The sequence below is a fragment of the Vombatus ursinus genome, unplaced genomic scaffold (assembly GCF_900497805.2).
Source record: "Vombatus ursinus unplaced genomic scaffold, bare-nosed wombat genome assembly UNPS02014785.1, whole genome shotgun sequence".
NCBI lineage: Eukaryota > Metazoa > Chordata > Mammalia > Diprotodontia > Vombatidae > Vombatus > Vombatus ursinus.
This window is the reverse complement of record NW_020954563.1, coordinates 681,463-702,899: the sequence shown is the minus strand read 5'-3', so window position 1 is coordinate 702,899 and position 21,437 is coordinate 681,463. Positions and strand designations below refer to the sequence as shown.

The 21,437-nt window shown below is 35.8% G+C and overlaps 1 protein-coding gene across 4 annotated transcripts in view; it reads left to right on the top strand.

Annotated features, from left to right (window-relative positions):
- Positions 1-21,437, top strand: part of RPRD1B (regulation of nuclear pre-mRNA domain containing 1B) — an 87,849-nt gene that overhangs the window by 35,598 nt on the left and 30,814 nt on the right. For all 4 annotated transcript variants that reach the window (XR_003569547.1, XM_027867318.1, XM_027867317.1 and 1 more), the window contains exons 4-6: positions 501-613; positions 7,263-7,389; positions 8,412-8,587. Coding sequence is in view for 3 of the 4 variants with exons in the window: in XM_027867318.1 (XP_027723119.1) it covers positions 501-613; positions 7,263-7,389; positions 8,412-8,587 (416 nt within the window). In the remaining variant the exon portion in view is untranslated. The remainder of the gene's footprint in view (positions 1-500; positions 614-7,262; positions 7,390-8,411; positions 8,588-21,437) is intronic.

Genomic DNA, 21,437 nt, shown 5'->3' with positions numbered 1-21,437 from the left:
TGAAATATCATTTCTATTGGATTGTTTAAATTAGATTATAAGGTCATTGATTTAGAATTAGGAGGGCCTTAGAAATAATCCAGACCAAGGTCTTCATTTTACATGAGGAAACTGAGGTCCAATGAGATAAAGTACTTAAGTGGCAGAGCCAGGATTTGCAGTCAGGGTCACATTGCTTGATGTTTTTTATTTCACTTTTCAATCAGATTTCTTTTAAAATGGTGAAGCTTTAGAATTAAATAGACAACTTCTGCTTTTTCACTATTGCACATGTTTCTTCATGTTAGTCTAAACTGACATAGACCAACACCACCTTTGGTCACGCTTAATGCTGTGTACTGCTAAAATCCATCGCATTATTTGTAAAAGTGTTAAACGCCTTTTTCAGAATTTGTAAAGATTTTTGCCCTGAGTTTGCATATAAGAAATAATGCATAGTATTTAAGACTATGTGACTTAGTATGCTTTTTTTTGGTTTGTTGTTTGTTTTTGTCACATAGCCACAGAAGAGAAGAAATCTCTCAAGCGAACCTTTCAGCAGATACAAGAAGATGAAGATGATGATTACCCTGGAAGTTACTCTCCCCAAGATCCTACTGCAGGCCCTCTCTTGGTATGTCTAATGAATGGGGGTAAACTACTTAAGGTTTGCCCCTTAGGGAAATTCTTAACCAGTAGAAGCAATTATAACAGTTAAAAGAGATAAACTTGATTACATGAATTGAAAGCTTTTGCACAACAAAGTTAATGCATCTAAGATAAGAAGGGAGACAATTATATGGGGAAAAAAACTTGTATCAAGTATCTCTGAGGGTTTGATATCCAAGATATATGGACAATAATCCAAAATCAAAAACCTTTTCCCAGTAGATGAGTGGTCAAAGAATGTAAACAAAACAATTCTCAAAAGAATTGTATGAAAGAAATGTTCCAAATCACTAATGGTAAGAGAAATTCAAATTAGAGTAACCCTGAGGTTTCACCTCACACCCAGAAAACTGTCAAAAATGACAAAAGACATCTAGTTGTATAGTGTTGTGTTTGAATAGTATTGGAAAAGTTATGCAAAGACAGGCAAATCAATGCATGTTGGTGGAGTTGCGACTCTGTATAACTGTTCTGGAAAGCAAATTGAAATTAGGCAAATAAAGTGACTAAAATGCCACTTTGACTCAGAGATTTCATTGTTAGGCATATACCCCAAGGAGGTCATTGATAAAAAGAGAGGTTCCATATGTACCAGAATATTTATAATGGCATTTTTGTCCTAGCAAAGAACTGGAAACAAAGTAGGTGCCTATCAAATGGGATGTGGTTAAACAAATAATGGTACATGAATGTAAGAAATATTACCATACTGGAAGAAACAACCAATATGATGAATACAGAGAAATGAGGAAAGACTTATATGAACTGATGTAAAGTGAAGTAACAGAGACAGGAAAACAATAAATACAAAGATTACAACAGTGTAAATGGAAAGAACAGTTACCACAAAACAGTTGAAAATATTATGGACTTCCAGGTCCTTTGACCAACAAGATAGAGGAGTAGACTTTTTTCTTCTAATTCTTAAAACAATCAGCTTTTCTGAAACAAATTAAGCACCAGAAATAAAAATGATTTCATCTGCCTCCATGGTATAGGACATTAATGAACACAAAAAAAGTAAAAAATTCCATGAACTAATGCCTAACTTAGCTTATGCAATATCCCCTCTCCCTACCACTCACCATTCTTCCAGCAGCAAGACTGCAATAGCCTGCTGGAACTATGGGCTTGCAAAAGAATGTGACCCTCCCCCCTTCTTTCCAGTGCCTGAAGATCTAAACTCCAAACTTCAGAAATTTACTGAGGCAGCAATAGCCAGTGAGTTACATTGTTTCTGATTCTCCTTGGTCTAGTTGTTCCATTGATCTACCTCTATTTTTTAATCAGTACCAGATGGTTTTGATGATGGTACCTTCTGACCTCTTTTCATCATTTCTCTTGATGTTATAGATCTATTATTTTTCTAGATGAATTTTGTTTTATTTTATCAAATTTTGTAAAGGATCCCCTTGGTAATTTGATTGATATAACATTGAAAGTACAAATTTTCATAGTATTGTCGTTTTTATAATACTAGCACTGCCCAGCCATGAACCCAGCCTCCAGCCATTTTAGTTCTTTATTTCTTTAAGGAGCACTTTGTAATGATTGAATCTCTACAAGTCTTTTGTGTGTTTCAGTATTCCATGGTATCTTATGCATTTTGCAGTTATTTGGAATAGGATTTCCCTTTCTCTTATTCTCCTTGGATTTTGTTGTTAATATAGAAATGATTTTATTTTGAGGGTTTATTTTCCAGTCTGCAGCTTTGCTGAAGCTATTGTCTTGATTAGTATCTTTGCTAATTCACTTAGGGTTTTTCAAGTTTGCCATCATATCAGCAAATGATAGTTTTTATCTCTTCTTTACTTATCTTTATGCCTTTAATTTCTTTCTCTTGTCTTACTGCTATTGCTAACATTTCAAGAACTATATAAAGTAACAGTGGGTAGAAAGGGCATCTTTGCTTTACTCTCTTATTTATTGGAAAAGGTTCAGTATATCTCATATTCATGTGATACTTGCTTCTGGTTTTATTTTATTTTTTGATTTTTATTTTTAGTTCCAAATTCTCTCCCTACCCCTACCCCCACCCATTGAGAAAGCAAGAAATAATAATACCCATCATACATCTGAGGTCATGCAAATTAAATGGATTTTTTTTATCATATTAAAAAAGGTCCTTCTATGCCTGTATTTTGTTGTTGATTTTTTAAGCATAAATTAATATTGTACTTTGTGAGAGTTTTTCCCTGCATGTATTGAGGTAATCTTGTGATTTTGGACATTTTGACGTTTAATATGATTAACTATTGATTGTTTTTCTATTTTCTTAATGTTGAACCATCCTTGCATCTCTGGTATAAACCCAGCACCTTCATGAATGATTTTTTGGATAATTCACTGTAGTCTTAGAATTTTATTGAAGTTTTAAAAATTAATATTTATTAATGACATTGGCCTACAGTTTTCCTTCTGTGTTTTATCCTTGCCTTGTTTAGGTGTTAGGACTATAATATGTGTCATAAAAAGATTCTAGTAGGGAGCTTACTTTCTCAGTTTTTGAGATTTGTATAGTATGGGAATTAATTATTGCAGACAGCTTAACTGATACAGTAGATAGAATGCTGGGCCTAGAGTCAGGAAGATTCATCTTCCTGAATTAAAATCCAGGCCCAGGCACTTACTAGCTGTGTGTCCCTGGACAAGTCACTTAACCCTGTTTGCATCAGTTTTCTCATCTGTAAAATGATCTGAAGAAGGAAAAATGACAAACTATACTAGTATCTTTGCCAAGAAAACCCCAGTGGGGTCATGAAGACTGAGACACAACTGAAAAATGACTAAACAACAAAAGTAATTATTCTTTTAAAATATTATAGAATTCTCTTGTGAATCTGTAAGGAACAGGAATGTTTTTAGGGTTGAGTTATTTATGATCTCTTTCTGGTCTGTCACTTTGGGTATCTTATATTTCTGAAGTATTCTTTTATTTCTTTTATGTTCTAAGTTTTATTAGCATGTGACAATGCATAAGGGGTTCTGATTATGCTTTTTTGTTATGATTTAATCTTGTTCATTTGATATTTTATTGATTTTCTTTCCTTTTTTTAGTCATGTTAGCTGAAAGTCTATCAATTTTATTAGTCTTTCCAAAACGCTAGCTTTTATTTTATTTATCATTTCTATTTTGGAGGGGGTGGGTTCCAATTTAACTATTGTTGCTAATTTTTCAATATCTAACGATCAAGTGTGACTCAGAAAAAAAAGATATGAGAGTACACTCCCAACTCACCCTGTCTTGGAGGTGGGGGATCCTTGGGTGTTGCCTATTGAACATGTTTTTGGACTTTTAAAATATGTTAAACATATGTGCTGATTTTTCTTCCTTTTTTTTTCCTCTTTAAAAAACACTTACGGGATCGGAAGTACTCTCAGGTAGGGGAGAGGATATTAAGGAAAACTGTTCAGATTTTTTTTTTTAATTTTTAGGCAACTGGGGTTAAGTGACTTGCCCAGGGTCACACAGCTAGTAAGTGTCAAGTGTTTGATCTGAGGCTGGATTTGACTCAGGTCCTCCTGACTTCAGGGCTGGTGCTCTATCCACTGCGCCACCTTGCTGCCCCAACTGTTAAGATTTTTGAAAAAATCCATAAAAAGCAAATGAATTTTGCCAAACTGTGTAGAAGCTTGGCCACAAAGAGATGTGGGAAGATAGCTCTCTCTACCTGCTCCTCTGCAGAGGTATGGAACATTGAATATAGTCAGATTTTTTTTTAGGGTATTGATTGGTGTTGATGAATTTTTTTCTCTTTAAAAATTCCTATTATAAGGATGGCTCTTTGGGAAGAGAGAAAACTAGGATGGAGTGAGAAATGTAAGCAATGTAAAAACAAAAGATATCCACAAAGATTTTTTAAAAAAATGACAGCCCCCCCAGTTGAAAATATGACCACAAGGTGGTGCTAATAACCAGTAAAAATAAAGATTAAAGTGGGTAGCTCCTGCTGAACCTCTCTTGCATTATTTTCTTGGCAAACAACTACATTGGCTTTTTTTTTTATGCTTTATTTAGAGCAGTGGTTAAGATTTGATTTTTTTTTTTAAATTTGTATGTGGTTCTTCAGGAATTAGTAGCTAAAAAGTTTTATCTCATTTATATACATGCGTTAGGAACTTTTATATCCCTATGTCAATATGGTATCTTGCACACTTTAGGTCTTTAGTAAATTTTGTTGATGAAACTATGTATTAGTTCAGATGTCCTTAACTTTATCATTGTGAATTCCCTCCACTAATATAGATTTCAAACTTTGTTTCCCATACCTCCAATGTGTGTGCACACATGGTGTTCCTGCTGCATTAGATTCATTACTATGGCCCAAAAGTTCATCATTTAATGACCAACCTTCTGATAATGATCTTTCAAATTAGGCTGGTTCTAGACTAACAACAGGCATGTTAGTCTAATGCTGTACCTAGATTGATGCTGCTCAACCTCCGTAGGACCTAGCAGTGATGAAACATTAGAGGAAGACTTTAGTAGAGTTGTATATGCCTGTTTATTTTATAAATGCCTCTCTCTGGTGCTTGTCTATTTCTTAAGTGTGTTGGGGGGTGAGTGGTTAAATGATCACACCAGATACACATTTTATGTTTGTAAATTATAAAGAATTAGAGAATTATCCATTTTGCATTTGGTTAATAGCTAAAAAGTCAACTGTTCTCTGAAATTATTATAATTGGTGAATCTATCAAAACATTTTATATTTTTCTTTCCAATTTTCTCTCTCTCTTTTTTTTTTTTTGGACTTGTACTTTATGAAAGTATTCTCATACAGATTTGAAACTTTAGAGTCACCTTCAACTCTTTGACTCTTATACACACATACTCTTCCCCACTCTCTACCCCCATTCTCCTCCCCACGTCCAGGCAGTTGCCAAGGTTTGTTGACTGCCCCTTCTCTCACATTTTATCCCTTCCCTTTACTTACACAGCTACTTCTCTTATTCAGTTCCTTATTATTACACTTAGATTATTACCCTAGGCTCTTAATCTGTCTCTCTGCCTTGAATCTCTTCCATCTTCTTTAGTTTATTCTCTACATAGCTACCCAATTGATATTCTTAAAGCACAGGGCTGACCACATCACTTTGCTGCTCAGGAAGCCTTATGGGCTCGCTGTGATCCCTTGGTTTTTTATTTTAAAAAACCTTTCACAATGTGGTTGCATTTTGTCTTTTCAACTAATTTTATATTACTCCCCCTCATACATTCTATGTTGCAGCCAAACTGGCCTAGTTGTTGTTCCTAGGACGCTCTTCCATGATATTTCATTTTCTACCACAGTGTGTTTGCACAGGCTATTCCCCACGCCTGGAATGCTTTCCTTTTTTGTCATCTCTAGTGACCTTCAAGGCACAATTGAAACTACCTTTGACAAAAGTCTTGGCTCTGAATCTACACACACACACACACACACACACAGACACATACCTTGCTGTTATGCTCCCTTTATCCTGAAATTATTTTGTACTTAATTTCTATAAACTTATTTCTATCTGTACACCCTCACCTGTTTCCTACCTGCAATAGAATGTAAGTTACTTAAGATCAGGGATTGTTTAGTTTTTTTTTCTTTGCATCCCCAGGACCCCTGTACACATAGTACTTTAACAAATACTTTTGAATGGTATGGAATTGATATATGTGGGGCCTTAATTCTTTGCTACTAATGAGCTTGGTGTACTTTTCTTTTTAACCTTAAAAATGGTGACTCATTAGTGACCTTCCTAGAAAATGGAAATTCCTGGTTTTTTTTGGGCAGACTCATGAAATAATTTGAAACATACACTATGCATTTTTTTTATTCAATGAACATTTGTTGTGCATCTCCTCAACAAATATTATGCGCCTTTTTGTGGCTGCAAAGAACTGGAAATAATTCCCCATCACTTGGGAATGGTGAAACAATTTGTGGTACATGAATTTAATGGCATATTATATTGCTGTAAGAAATGATGACTATGAAGAAAAAAAATGAAGGTTGCAAAGTTACAAAAAATAAGCATATCCCCAAAGAAAAGATATAAGAAGGTACCCCTTTCTACTCTTGCAGAGGTATTCCATGGGTATGGAACATGGTATATAACATCATATTTTTTTTTTAAATGTATTAATCAATTTTCCTTTTTTTTCCCTCTTTGTCTCTTTTCTTAAAAAAAAAATTGAGACAGTTTTAGAGTAAGAGGAGGGTTATAGGGAAAAATTTAGATAATGTAAAAACAGAAAAGCTGTCAAAAACTTATTTTAAAATATTGTAATCTTAGTATAGTTCTAGGCACTGTATGCAACAAAACAGAAAATATTATCTAAGGTTCTTTTTGCCATGGATATATTTGGAATGTGATCTTTAAGGTATAGTGTAGAATTTCATCTTTGTCTTACCATTATTAAATTTCAGAAATTAATTTTATATATTCCCTTACACTATACTGTTGGTAAATGGGAAAATAGAATGAGTAGTGTGAATTCTCAGGACAGAATCTATAAACTTACCTGGAGTACCTGTTTTTAAAAATTATCTCCACCTCGTTTAACTTAAACAGATTTCTAAGAAAGATGAAATTCTCTGTGTATTAATGACTTTCATTGGCTTTCTGTCTGGTAGACCGAGGAACTGATCAAAGCCCTGCAAGATTTGGAAAATGCTGCATCAGGTGATGCCACTGTGAGGCAGAAAATTGCTTCACTACCACAAGAAGTCCAAGATGTTTCACTTCTAGAGAAAATTACAGGTGAGACCTTTGGGTCCAAGGTAAAAGAGGGGGGAAAATATCTGCTATACACTGAATTATGAGATCTACTTATTGCTGAAGGTTTAAGCTTTTGTGCTATATTGGACAGAGGGCATACTTGTTTGTTGTCAAAGGCATATAATTGGAGCTCATGTAATGAAATCTGAATTTCTGTTTGGATTTTACCAAATGTAGGTTGAATTCCTACAAAAAATACTACCTTCAGGCATCCTAAAAATCATCTATTGAAATGTAGAGTATGTCATGACTCCTTTTGGCTTTTAATAATACTGCTTCCTTGCATATATGTAGTTCTAATGAGAGACAGTGTGGTATAGTGATTAGAAAGCCATCCTCAACTTAAGAAAATCTGAATTCAAGTCCTGCCTCGGACACAAACTGTTTGTGACCCTGGGCATCTGAGGTCCCCAGACCTCTCTCTAAGACTAAAAACTGCAAAACAGTTGCTGATCTGCCTTAATAGAGGAAATTTCCTCACCAAAAGTTTCCTACATCAGCAAAATGAAAAGTCTGCCCCCCCAACCCCAATAGTAAATAACTGACATTATTTAAAGAAGGAAAAATAAGGTAACATAAATGGAAATATGTTGAATGTATTAAGAAAAGGAATAATTCTTTTTAGCTTAGCTTTTAAAACCAAAGTCATTGCCTATTTTGTTTGGATGTTAGCATTCCCATAGTGCTTTGATAAAGTAGAGCATTTAGGTATCCTTTTGTCAAATTCCCTCTACAGAGCTCTTTCACCTTAGGTAGTTCAGAAATAGTTTTATCTAGATGATGGTGGACTTCCAAATTATAACTGTTTCATTGTTTCCCTCTAAGTCCAGGTCTATTCTTGTGTTTGAAAAAAAAAGACTCTGTACATTGGGGAGAAGTCCTTTGACTGTCCCTTTCTCCATTCCACCTGCCCTTTCACACCTCCCTTGCCCAATCACCTCAGCCATGCCCATGTGATTTGTGAGTTGTCTCAATTTTTTTTTTTTGGTCACATTTGTGCTTAGACAAAGAGGCAGCTGAACGTCTTTCAAAGACAGTGGATGAAGCATGTTTGTTACTAGCAGAATATAATGGGCGACTGGCAGCAGAACTGGAAGACCGGCGCCAGCTGGCACGCATGTTGGTGGAGTATACCCAGAACCAGAAAGATGTTTTGACAGAGAAGGAGAAAAAACTAGAAGTAAGTACTATCCAAAGTGAGCCAGAATCCCTCAATTCCTCTCCCTGTAGCTCACACCACTCAGTGGGTATAATCCTTGAAACAACCCTTTTTATTTAAAAAAAAAAAAAATGTGAGAAGAGAAAATTCTGTTAGGTATCAGAGTTGTTTGGACCTTCTTGTAAGTATTGGTCATATTTCTTTACAGCCAGGAAAGAACAGGCCTTAGATTTCGGGAAAGAAATTTCATTAACTCCCACTCTTGGTGTTTTAGAGCCTAACCTTTAACATACCAGTTTGAACTCAGGTAAAATATTTGTTGCCTGAGATACAGGCCTCAGAGATGGCACTGAAATAGAAGAATGTTATCAGACAGAAGTTGGAGAGTGCCCACAAGTTTCTTTAGTCATTTCCAAAGTTCTGAGTGTTATACAAGCTAAAACCAATAAGCAGTGTACTTTCAATGCCCTGTGTGCTGTTAGTTCAGAAATTTCATAGTTGTCATTCTATGAAGTTTAACCCTTATTCTTATATCCCTGGTAGGTTTTCATCAACAAGGAGAGAAAATAAGGATTGTTCCCCTCTGACACTTAGCAAATGCCACATCATATGTAATCTTTTTATAGAAAAGGACTGGGAGCACTTGTCCTTGGGTAGCCTCCTACACAAATACCTATTGTTACCTTTGCTCCAGCAGTGCACTTGATTATAAGAAGGTATTCACACAACAAATATTTAAGTACCACTGTACTGGGTTAGATGGTAGCAGAGTTCTAAAGATAATTAAAACACTCTTCCTTGTTCTCAGGGAGCTTATAGTCTATGAAAAGGTACTATCCCCTGTGGCTATTGGAGAGTACTGGCCATAGGAAAGCAGGTTTTGGGTTTTTTTTTTTAATCATGCCCATGAATTTGTCTTAAACTTTATATTTTATAAATGTAGCCCAAATTGAAAATGATATAAAGAGAGCAGAGGAAACTTCCCTCTGCCTCAACTCAGAAAACATAAATTCCTTGGCATAGAGGGGAAAGAAATTAAGTCTTCAGGCTTTCAGAGGTGAGATGATTACGATTAAGTGAGTTTGTGTTTCAACACTGTCATCTGACTGTGCAGTAGAAAACAAATAATGTGCATGTTGTACATTATCCTTACCTGCAGTGATGATGGGAGTAATTATGAATAGTGGTGGTAAGAACTTCATGTTCATAGCCAGCTTGAACCTGGAAGATGGGAAACGACTGTAAAAATAGCATCATTTTGACTAGAAATCAGCAATGACCAGAAGTCCTAGAGGGAGTTGCACAGGCAATACCAGACAGTCATTTATCTGAAATGGTCGTCTTTCACTGAGGAAGCATTTTCAGCACTGTGCCCCGGGACTAATAAGGGAATGTAATTAATGATTCTGGTTGTAAGTCACTATGCCATCTGTTGAACTGCCCCTTGGCGACACATTAAGGGCTTTCTCTGAACTGTCAGACGTTGATTATCATGAGCAGCTGTTGTTGGGTGGAACGTGGCAAGCTATCATAGAGGACAGCATCTTTGAGAAGAGATTGGGTTGGTAGAGCAGGTTAACTCTTTGTTATGTTTTCCCTTTCCACCTTGGTACCCACTTAAATTTTTTAGGTGATCATTCCATTTTCTGTAGAGCAGTGGCTTGATAAATACTATCATATTTGGTCCTATTCCAGTACTAACTTTGGGATTAGGATGAAATTGAACAAATGAAGAATGCAGAAGGATTTTGTTTAAAAATCCACAAGCTGTCAGCCCCAGGGATCTTGATTCTCTCTCCCCACTCCACTCCCCACACCTCCGCCTCAAATATCCTCTAGCAGCCACTTAATATTAAATATTTTTCTAGGTTTGTTATTGTACAAACAGAAATTATTAGGTATATTAAAAAGTGTGAAAAGGGTAGCTTTTAATTAGTTTTATCCTTGTCAAGCAATTTCATCTCTACAATCTGAGATTTTAGTTCCACCTTAGGTCTTAAGAGTCTGTTACATTTTTATGGAGATTGTTAGGATTATAAGGTATGTGTCAGGTTCTCCCATTCTTAGGACATTTCTTTCCTCCAGAGAAAAAAAAACCCTCTTTGCCATTAAGTAGGGAAAGAAAAATTCTCACACTGAGTACTTTCCCCTGACTAGTTTGTATTATCTAATCTTTGTTACTGTCAGAAGCTAGCTGAGCAAAACCTAACAGCTTTCCTTGTTGCCCTGGAGGAGCATACCTAGATCAGAGATGACTTATTGTGGCTCTGTGGCCAGATCTATACTTTGGAAATTTTGAATCAAAATGCTGATTGAAATGTATATTTTCATACTTTTATTATATGGGGAAAAAATCATTTTCCCTCTGAGGAGATTATCTGTTCTTTCCCAAAGTACCAAAGAAGAATTTGAATTTTTGTTACTATATGAACAACAATTTAAGGTTACATATTTAATTCTGAATAATACTCCTTTTGCCTCCTGGTGAGTATCTGTGCTGTTGACTCAGAAAATCACAAATTAACATTATCTATGTTTTATTTTTATTTATTTTGCTAAAATAGTTTCCATTTCCATTTTAATCTGAGTCATTTGTACTGAGTATGATTCCTCTGCTTTACCATATGCAGAATTTGAAGGGCGTGGGATAGAGGTAGACACTAGTTTCTTTTTTAAGGTTAAAGGATGAAAAATATAGACTCCTTTATGTAAGTATGGAGCAGATAAAACTAGTTGAATCTAGATATGATCAATCCATGTCTAGGGGAAAGAAAAAAAAATTCTATCATCTATAAACAATGAAGTTTTTATTTAATTAGTTCATTTAGTATTCACTTATTGGCTCTCTGGCAAATGCTCAAACTATATTTACTTCAGGTGATTGAATATTTACTTTATAGTCATAACTAAGTTTCTATGAATAGCCATATAAAAATGAAAATTAGGACAACAAACTTTATCTTATTTAGGTAAAGAATTGTCATGATTAACTATAAGGAAAAAACAACCAGAAATTAGTATCCATGAAGTAGTATGTTCAATATTTATGCCCACTATAATAGAAGGGTGTAACAAATGGAAATCAGCAGTTATAGATGTGTTATATCTATTTTATATGTATTAAACAATTATATATGTTATATATATTAAACTATTTTTGAGTGACTATAGGATTCAAAGCATTGTGTGCTATAAAAATAGTGACCATATTTCCCTAACCGAAGTATAAAACCCATGGGCAAAGAACGTTCCTTTTGCAAAGCTTCAGTCAAAGTGTACTTTCTTTTTTTGAAATCCCAGACATGTGTTCTCCTTTAACCATCTGTGCCCTGTAGGGAAGCAAAGGACATTATTCAGTCCCATCTCTGCTACTATCTTGCTACGTGGCTTTGGGCAAATCACTTCCTCTGTTAGGTCCTCAGTTTTCCCATTTGTAAAATAAGGGAGAGACTAGATAATTTTTCAGGTCTCTTTCAGGCTATAACATTCTCTGAGTTTATTAGTAATTAGAGCTACTGGTTGGAGATACTTCTGTGAAGAGCAAGAATTTAGAGATTGTAGAAAAAATAGATTCCTGTTCTTATGGAACTTGTAGCCTGATTAAGGCAATTCAGGATGAAGCTAAAGATTAAATGATTTTACTTGTCATAGAGTGAGCTTAGACAAATTACTTGGACTGTAGTTTTATGTAGAAGACTAAGTAATACAATCTAGGCTAAGGATCATAAATGTTTGAAAATCATCTCTCTCAATTCCTTTTTTTTTTAAACAGAAGAAGAAACTAAAGTCTACAGAAGAATAACTTATTCCCAAGATCATACAATGAGTTCGTGGCAGAGCTAGGACTAGAATTAAGGTTCTCCTACTTCTCTGATTAGTACGTTGCATTTTAACAGAAGAAGAGAAAAGTAGGTAGATATCATTGTGTGCAGAATAGTATCTAAAGCTGAAATCACTTAGTTTAAAGAATCTTGTAAAAAAACTATAGCTCATTTAGAAGAGTATATTGGTTAAGGGTGGAAACATGCCAACAGACTGACTTTTCTATTCTCTTTGGTGTGAAACTTAACTGTGTTCTCTTGTGCTGTTGGGAGGTGAGAAATTGCTTCATTGAAACTTGAAGCTGTTCCCATTTTTCCCCAGTGTGGCACTCCCCATGACTGTAATGACTATCCAGGGGCATAGCCTTTTGATTCAGAAAACACAGCAGGGAAAGGGAAAATGACTTAGAATCTAGCTTTTTGTGTGACTTTCTGTTTTTAGTTTTGTTATAATAACTTGAGAAATTCTTTGGCCACAGATGAGGGACACTAAACTAGACTGATAGCATTCTGTTGTTTTTGGCAGCCTTTTCTGCTTCTCTGCAGGGTACAGATGGCTAGAAGCTTTCATTAGAATAACTGTACTTGGAGTAGGTGAGAGTATAGAGTTCTTTTTTGTTAATTTGGGAGTAGACTATCCCCTTAACAAGAGGAAGCAACCTTCAGACTGAATACAGTCAGTAGGGCTAAGCCAGTGGGTGCATAAGCAGAAAAGGCAAAAAGGGGAAGAAAACAGCAAGATTGAAGTAAAGAATTTAGAGGGGAAGTGAAGAAAGAAAAAAGGTGCATAACAGTAATACTACCTTACATTCATATGTGACCTCATACACTTCAGATATTTAACTTACATTTTCTCATTTGATCTCCAAAACAACAGTAGCATGATAAGCTAGTCAAGTCATTTATAGGCAAGGAAGCTGAGATATAGGTTAGCTGAGACTTAGTAAAATGTGGGTCACTGGTGAAGCTGAGATTGTTGTTGTCTAGTTGTTTCAGTTATGTACAACTCTTTGTGACCCCATTTGGGATTTTCTTTGCAAAGATATTGGAGTGGTTTGCTATTTCCTTCTCCAGCCCATTTTATAGATGAGGAAACTGAGGCAAACAGAGTTTAGTGACTCGCCCAGGGTCACACAGCTAGTAAGTATCTGAGGCCAGATTTGAACTCAGGAAGATGAGTTTTCCTGATTCCAGGCCCTGCACTCTTATCTACTGTGCCACCTAACTGCCCTAAACTGGGATTAGAACCGAGATTTTTTTATTCCTACTCTGGCACTCTTTCTTCTAAGACACACTTCCATACCTGGGGACCTTTGGAACATATTAATAAAGATTGCTTGATATGGCTTGAGGATAAACAAAAATACATTCTTCCATTTCATTATGATCCTATACAAAATCCTGTACCTGAATTCTCTTTTTAGAAATAAAGAATTTATGCTGTGGTGTGCACAATAGAGAGATGCCTGAATTACAAATTAGTAAAAATACAGTGTTGAACCAGATCATCCTCACTTTTAGTTCAGTCTGTTTCTACAGCCTCATGATAAGAAAAATGTATTTCTTGAAACCTTTAGCTATTCATTAAATACTCAGCTTTGTCATCTTTGTTCTGAGATGGAACCATTTTTTTAAAGTTATTTTTTATTCTCTAAATCTGCAATCCTTTTTTAATGGAATAATGCAGGGGGCCCTTACATTTCCGTTATGGAAACTTATTCTTTTGAAATAATGTGGGAATTTGTGGAAAATTCAAAACTTGCAACAGATTCAGAAGCATGTTGTCCTGCTATTTGAATTTCTCCCATTCTTTTGAGCTGTTGACACTTAGAATCTCTGTGATTTAAGTGCTTTGTAGAAATGACTTGATTAGGAAATCTTATCTTTGATGTTCATCTGACAACTGAGCATGCTACTATTACCATATTAAGGTGTCTTGCAAGTCAGTAAGGCCAGACTCATAATTAGAATAATGCTGGGGGGGTGGGGGGGAAGCTAGGTGGTGCAGTGGATAAAACTCCGGCCTTGGAGTCAGGAGGACCTGGGTTCAAATCTGGCCTCAGACACTTGACACTTACTAGCTGTGTGACCTTGGGCAAATCACTTAACTCCAATTGCCTCATCAAAAAGCAAAAAACAAAAAAACCAAAAACATTTGGGACAGCAGTGGATAGAGTCCTGGCCCTGGAGTCAGGAGGACCTGAGTTCAAATGTGGCCTCAGACACTTGACACTTACTAGCTGTGTGACCCTGGGCAAGTCACTTAACCTTATTGCCTAGCCAAAAAAAAAAAAAAAAACCAGAATAATGCTGGGGGGTGAGAGGAGGGAGCTATAGTCAGGGATTTCTCCATACCTTTAAGAAAATTTTTTTAAGCTTTCTACTTAAAGAAAGATGCTATATTTTAATACAGCTTTAATGACTATGATATTTCAAGGCAAACTCTGTGATAATTTTCATTAGATAAAAGTGGCAAACCCGACAGTTCTTTCAGACTATGATGCTGAACTCTAACCACAGGTATAGTTCAAAATTGTTCCAGTTATAGCCTAACTTCTCTTAGCTGTTTTTTGTAACAGCTTTTTCAATGTGTATATAACATCAGTTGATCATTATTCATAAATATATTTACATGTTAAGACAAAACAGTAGTTTGCCTACTAAAATATTTAACCATGGTCATTAACATCCTTGTGACACAAGAAAGAGCTGTAGTTTCCCCACAGCATGCCTCTTTAAATATCAAGTCTTATAAAGAGTCTCTGTCATTTTTATAAGTCACCTTAAGCCATCTAGGAATTCATTGAGCAAATGTGTTAAGTATACATTATATTTTCTAGATAGGACTTGTTTTACAAATGGGTAAATAGTGAAGAACAATTTGAATTAGACAAATAGGCTCGTTTTCTAGGTTTTAAACTATCTTGTTACGTGAATGGTTTTGGAGAATAGCAAATATAATAATATCATTAAGGTGGCTAGGTGGTACAGTGGATAGAGTGCCCAGTCTGGAATCAGGAAGATCTGATTTCAAATCCAGCCTCAGATACTATCTGTGTCCCTGGGCAAGTGACTTAATCCTGTTTGCCTAAATTTCCTCATCTGTAAAATGAGCTGGAAAAGGAAATGGCACGCCACTTCAATATCTGTGCCAAGAAAAACCCAAATGGAGTCATGAAGGGTTAGATACAACTAAAATGACTAAACAACAACAGCAAAAATATCGTAGTACTGACTTAAGCAAGACTTTCCGAATAGAATTTACTTTACAGAAACCTGAATGCTTGGTTTAATAGGTTATATATGAATTTGAGTACTTGTAAATTTTTAGTTGTGGGAAGCTATTTAGGAAGATCTGGGTTCAAGTTCTGCCTCTGATGCATGGTGGCGCTGTGATCATAGGTAAATCATTTAATTTCTTACTATCGTTAGGCATCTTGCCAAGACTGTGTTATAGGTAAGTTGCAGATCTGAATTGGTAGGACTGATTTACATATACACTAGAAATTCCTATATTCAGGAAATCACCCCTCCTCCCATGAGTGTATATAGTTTTTTCTTAGATTAATATTGCTTTGAAGGAATAGAGTTTCTTTTCTTGGAGATAAAAGCTCACTTAGGTGCTGCTGTATTGTTTTGCCTCCTTTGAGGTCAGAGCTCAAAATGTAAGTGTTTAAATTAGATTACAGGACTAGGGTAGAGGCTTTGAAGTTTATTGGTTGGTATTGAGGGGAATTGACACCTTGGAAATGAATTCATAGATATATTGATACTATACTATATGCTGTGCATTTGTTATGATACTATACTGTACGCAGAAGTGTTTTGACTAAACTGTAGCATCTTGTCGTAGCATAAGTATTGACCATTCAAAGTTAGGTGCTTCTTCCGTCTTTGTTCTCATTCTGGATGTTATACTATTCTGAGTAAAAGAATAGCTAAATCTTTGTGGATGCATCAGTTTTTAGAAGAATTCTTGAAAATTTCAAAGAACAGAGCCATCTTAGATGTATGTTGTAGGCTTTTAAGAAGAATGTTTACATGTAACCTGATTCCTCTTCTTTGTGGCTTCCTTTGCATCACAGAAATGGTTTTCTTTATGCTTTCATTTTGTGCATATTGTCTCTCCTGGTAGGCATATGCTGAGAATCACTCTGAAATGCAGTGATTTTTTTTTCATGCAAATGCTTTGCTAACCACATTTCACTTTATGTGCAGTTTTCTCTCTACAAGCTAGTTGAGATTGTGTGAGTATTTTGAGGGTGGAGAAAGAAGAGGGTTGTATGGTGTAACTTTTTCCTTTTTTGAAAATATCTTAGCAACATTAGCCATGTAGCTCTTTGATCCCAATAAACTGCAACACCATCATACTATTTGGGGAAGGAATAATTAAATCAATAAACATTCTTTAAGTGCCTACTATGTGCCAGGCACAGTGCTAAGTGCTGGGGATACAAAAGAGGCAAAAGACAGTCCCTCTCCTCAAGGAGCTTACAGTCTAATGAAGGAGACAAACGTGCAAACAAATATCTATAAAGCAGGCCATAAGCATTTATTAAGTGTCCATGATGTGCCAGGCACTGTGCTAAATACTCGACAAATATTTCATTAGAGGCAGTTGGGTTGCCGATAGGATCCTACTAGATGTTATCTCAGCCTTATAATGGGTGGTAGTGATTAGAGTTAGTTTGGTTTTTAGTTTTGGTTAGTTTAGTTTTGGTTTAGTTAGGGTTAGTTTTAGTTAGTTTCGATTTTTAATATTTACTTACTTTCTATGGTTTGTGCCTCTTTACTTGGGGGAAGGGAATTGATTATAGAAAGAACATACACGTGGGAGTTAGCATACCTGAGTTTTAGTGTAATTTAACTTAAAGCTTGGTAACTTCAGAGAAAAAATTTAAGACCAAAATGTAGAAATTAGGGAAGTATTATTTCCTTTAGTATAATGAAGAAACTACCTAATGCCATCTAGAGCTGTTCAGCAGTGTACTAGGGTATATCTTTAGGTAGTAAGCTTCTCATTCCTAGAGATCTTCAAGTAAAGGCTGGAGGTCTAGTTTTATGAGATGTGGTAGAGGAGTTTTCTTTATACATGAATATTTTTGGATGTCTTTACTCTTATTTACTTATATAAGCTTCTTAAGATCAGAGGTGATTTCACTGATGTTTGTGGTTATGGGTTACTATAATGCTTGGCACGTACTAGGATCTTATAAATGCTTATTAAATTCTTGCTCACATGGAGATATATTTCAAAATCATTAAGGGATTAGCTTACATTTCTTAGTATTAAAAACTTTTTTTCTTTCTTGATAATTTTTGTTTAATAAATTAATAAATTTTGTTTAATTTCCAGTAACAAATTCAAGCATGCAAAATATGAAAAAGAACCAAAGAATAGCAAAATCAAGAAAACATCAACAAACTAAAATAAACTTTCAGACAGAGCCAATCAGAAGAAAATCAGAATGTAAACAAAATAAAATCCCCCAAGGCTCCACAAAACCCCCAAAAGATTTAAGCATTATGAGTGATTGTGTTTATTGTATGTATTGCATTATGAATGCAGCTGTACTCATCACTTACTGACTGATAAAGGAAATAAAGATCATGTGCATTAGCTTTTGCAATGTAGCACCAGCATTGTCCATTATATCTACAGTAAGTTTCATAACAGTCTTATCTGTTTTCACATGTATATTGTTCTTTTGGTTCTCTATCATTTGATATACTCTTCTCTTGTTTCTTTTTTGACTTTATATTTTTAGAGGCAGCTAGATAGTATAGTGGATAGAGTGCTGGGCCTGGAGTCAAGTTCAAATACAGCCTCAGACACTTATTAGCTGTGTGACCCTGGGCAAATCACTAAATTTGTATTTACCTCAGTTTTCTTAACTGTAAAATGTGGGGGGCAGCTAGGTGGCACAGTGGATAGAGCGCCAGCCCTGAAGTCAGGAGGACCTGAGTTCAAATCCGGCCTCAGACCAAACACTTGACACTTGCTGGCTGTGTGACCTTGGGCAAGTCACTTAACCCCAATTGCCTAAAACAAAACGAAACAAAACGAAACAAAACAAAAAAACAAACTGTAAAATATGGATAAAAATAGCACCTATCACCTAGGGTTGTTTTAAGATTGAAATGAAATGATGTAAAGTGCTTAGCGTAGTGCCTGGCACATACATAGTAGGCTCTCTCTATAAATGTTTATTCCCTTCTCTTCTCCCATTTCCCTTCATATTTGTCATCATCTATTATGATATATGTTGGAATGTATTCTTTTATATTCGTATGTCACAATTTATTTAGCCCTTCTCCCATTATAGGACATAGTTTTGAGTTTTTACCATTAAAAATAGTACTTCTGTGAATTTTCTATGGACCTGGTCTTCTTGTTGCCAATCTTCCAAAATATAAACCTAAAAGGTGGGGGGGGGGAGAACATGAGTATTTCTTGTTACTTTTGTAGTATAATTTTTTATTGTTTCATAGCTCCACTTGAATCGAATTAGATGTCTGTTTTCTTTGATCCCTGCCAATATTAAATTTTGACGTCTTGTACCATCTTTGCCAGTTTGGAGTTCAGGTGATATCTCAGAGTTGTTTTAATTTGCGTTTATCTTAAAATAAGTGATTTTGAACATTTTTCAAGTGATTGTTGCCAGTTTATGTTTCTTCTTTTAAGAATTGCGTCTTCATAGCCTTTGACTACATAACCCATTGGAAAATGGATTTTATCCTTATGAATGTCTGTCAATTCCTTATAGATTTTAGATGTTAGGTTTTTATCTGATGTTTGTGGGGTTGCATAATTAGCAAGCATTTACTGGAATCTTCTATGTGCAGAGGTACTGTGCTAGGTGCTAGGAATACAAAGAAAACTCCTTTAAGGAGTTTATATTCTATTAGGATAAAACAGTATATACACATGTAAGTAAATAAGGAATTTTTTTTCCAGGGTGTGTCCAGGTAGGTGTATCCAGAAAAGCCTCATGTTCTTGAACCAGAATTTGAAGGAAGCTAGGGACTATGTTGGAGAAAAGATGAACAGGGAGTATAGTCTAGGTATAAGAGCCAATGAAAAGGTACGAGGACAGGAAAGGGATTGCCATGTCAATAACAGCAAGTTAACCCATTTTGGCTGGAACATAGAGTACATGTAATAAGACTAGAAAGGTCGGACTTAGGGCTAGAGGGGAACCTTAGAAGCCATTCAGTCAAACCCCTCCTTGTTTTACAGAAAGGGAAACTGAAGCACAGAGAGGTTAAATTACTTACCCCAAGGTCACAGAGGTAGTAATTGTCTATAGCAGCATTCGTACTCAGGTCTTCCTAAATCCCCAATGCAGTGCCTTATCCATTACATTCCACCTTGCTACTTTGAGTGTGAAGAGTTTTAAATGCCAAACAGAGGAGTTTGTATTTGTTCCTAGAGGCAGTAAGGAGCTTTTTGAGCCAGAGGAGTGGCATGGTCAGTCCTGTATTTTAGGAATATTACTTTGGTGACAGTCTCTGAAAGGTGGGTTGGAGAAAGGAGAGAACAAAGGCAGGGAACGGTAAAGAACCTTTTGCTGTACTTCAGTCAAGAGGTTGATAAAGGCCTGAATTAGATTGGTGATCATGTGAGTGGAGAGAAGGGAACATATGAGAGAGAGGTTATGGAGTCAGAGGTTTGGCAACAAATTGGATAATGGGAGTCAAAGAAGTATTGCAAACCTGAGTGAATAGAAGGAAGACAGTGCTGTTGTCAGAATGGAGAAGTTAGGAAAAGGTATGGATTTAGGAGAAAAGGTAATGAATCATGTTTTGAACTTACTAAGTTTTGAGATATCTGTGGAATATCATTTGAAGGGTAGTTGGTGATGTGAAACCAGAGCTCAGGAGAAAGACTAGGGAGTCATCTGGGGATAGAGATAAATGAACCACTGGGAGCTGATGAGATCATCAAGAGAGACTATAGAAAGAAAAGAGGACCCAGGGTGGAGTCTTGTGATGTACTCACAGGTAGAGAGATGGGGCTTGGAAGATGATGCAGCAAAGAAGATTGAGAAGGAGCAACCAGACAGGTAAGAGAATTAAGTTATAAAATTATCAAAGGAGAGAGAAGGTGGTTAAGACCATCAGATGCAGCAGACAGGGCGAGAAGAATGATAACTGAGAAAAAGGCCTTTGGGTTTACGAAGTATAGGATCATTGGAAACCTTCTAGTGTCTTCCCTCTGTTGATTTTCTCTACCTTATTCTATATATATCCTGTTTGTACATAGTTGTTTGCATGTTGTTTCCCCCTTTAGACTGTGAACTTATTGAGAGCAGGGACTGGCTTTTACCATTTTTTTTTTTCAATCTCCAGAGCTTATTAGCACAGTGCCTGATGCTTAGAAGGTGCTTTGACTGACTAACTGATCTTGGGGTGTCAGTTTCAGTTAAATGAAAATGTTAGGAGCCAGATTTCAAGGAATTAAGAAATGAAAGAGGAAAGGAAGTGGAATAAGTGAAGAGAACTTTCATCATCATCATCAATACTAGCATTTATATAGGTTTTTAAGATGTACAAAATATATATATTATCTTATTTAGTTTTCACAGTATCACTGAGAAATAGGTGTAGTATCATCCCCATCTTACCAGATGAGTTAACTGAGGCTAAAGTTGTTAAGTGACTTGCCCAGGTTTACACAGATACTGTCCGAGACAAGATTTTAACTCACTTCAAGTCCAGTACTCTATCCACTATGCCATGTTCAGGAGTTTAGTTTTAGAAGAAGATGGGGTGATGGTGATGTTCAGGGACTTGGGTTTGTTGGTGGATAGCAGGCAAGGATCACGGGAAATAAGGAGGATAAAGATCAAGGAGATAGAGGATGTTTTAAAATTGTTTTTTACATCACATTTATTTCTGAATATTCCCTTTCCTTTTTATACCCTCCCTTCCCTTTTCTCCCTTCACCGTTTCCTTTATAACAAGATTAATGGAGGAGTAAGAAAGTTTAGTAAAACGAACCACTGCATTGACCCCACATCTTACAACATATGCAACATTCTGTAGCT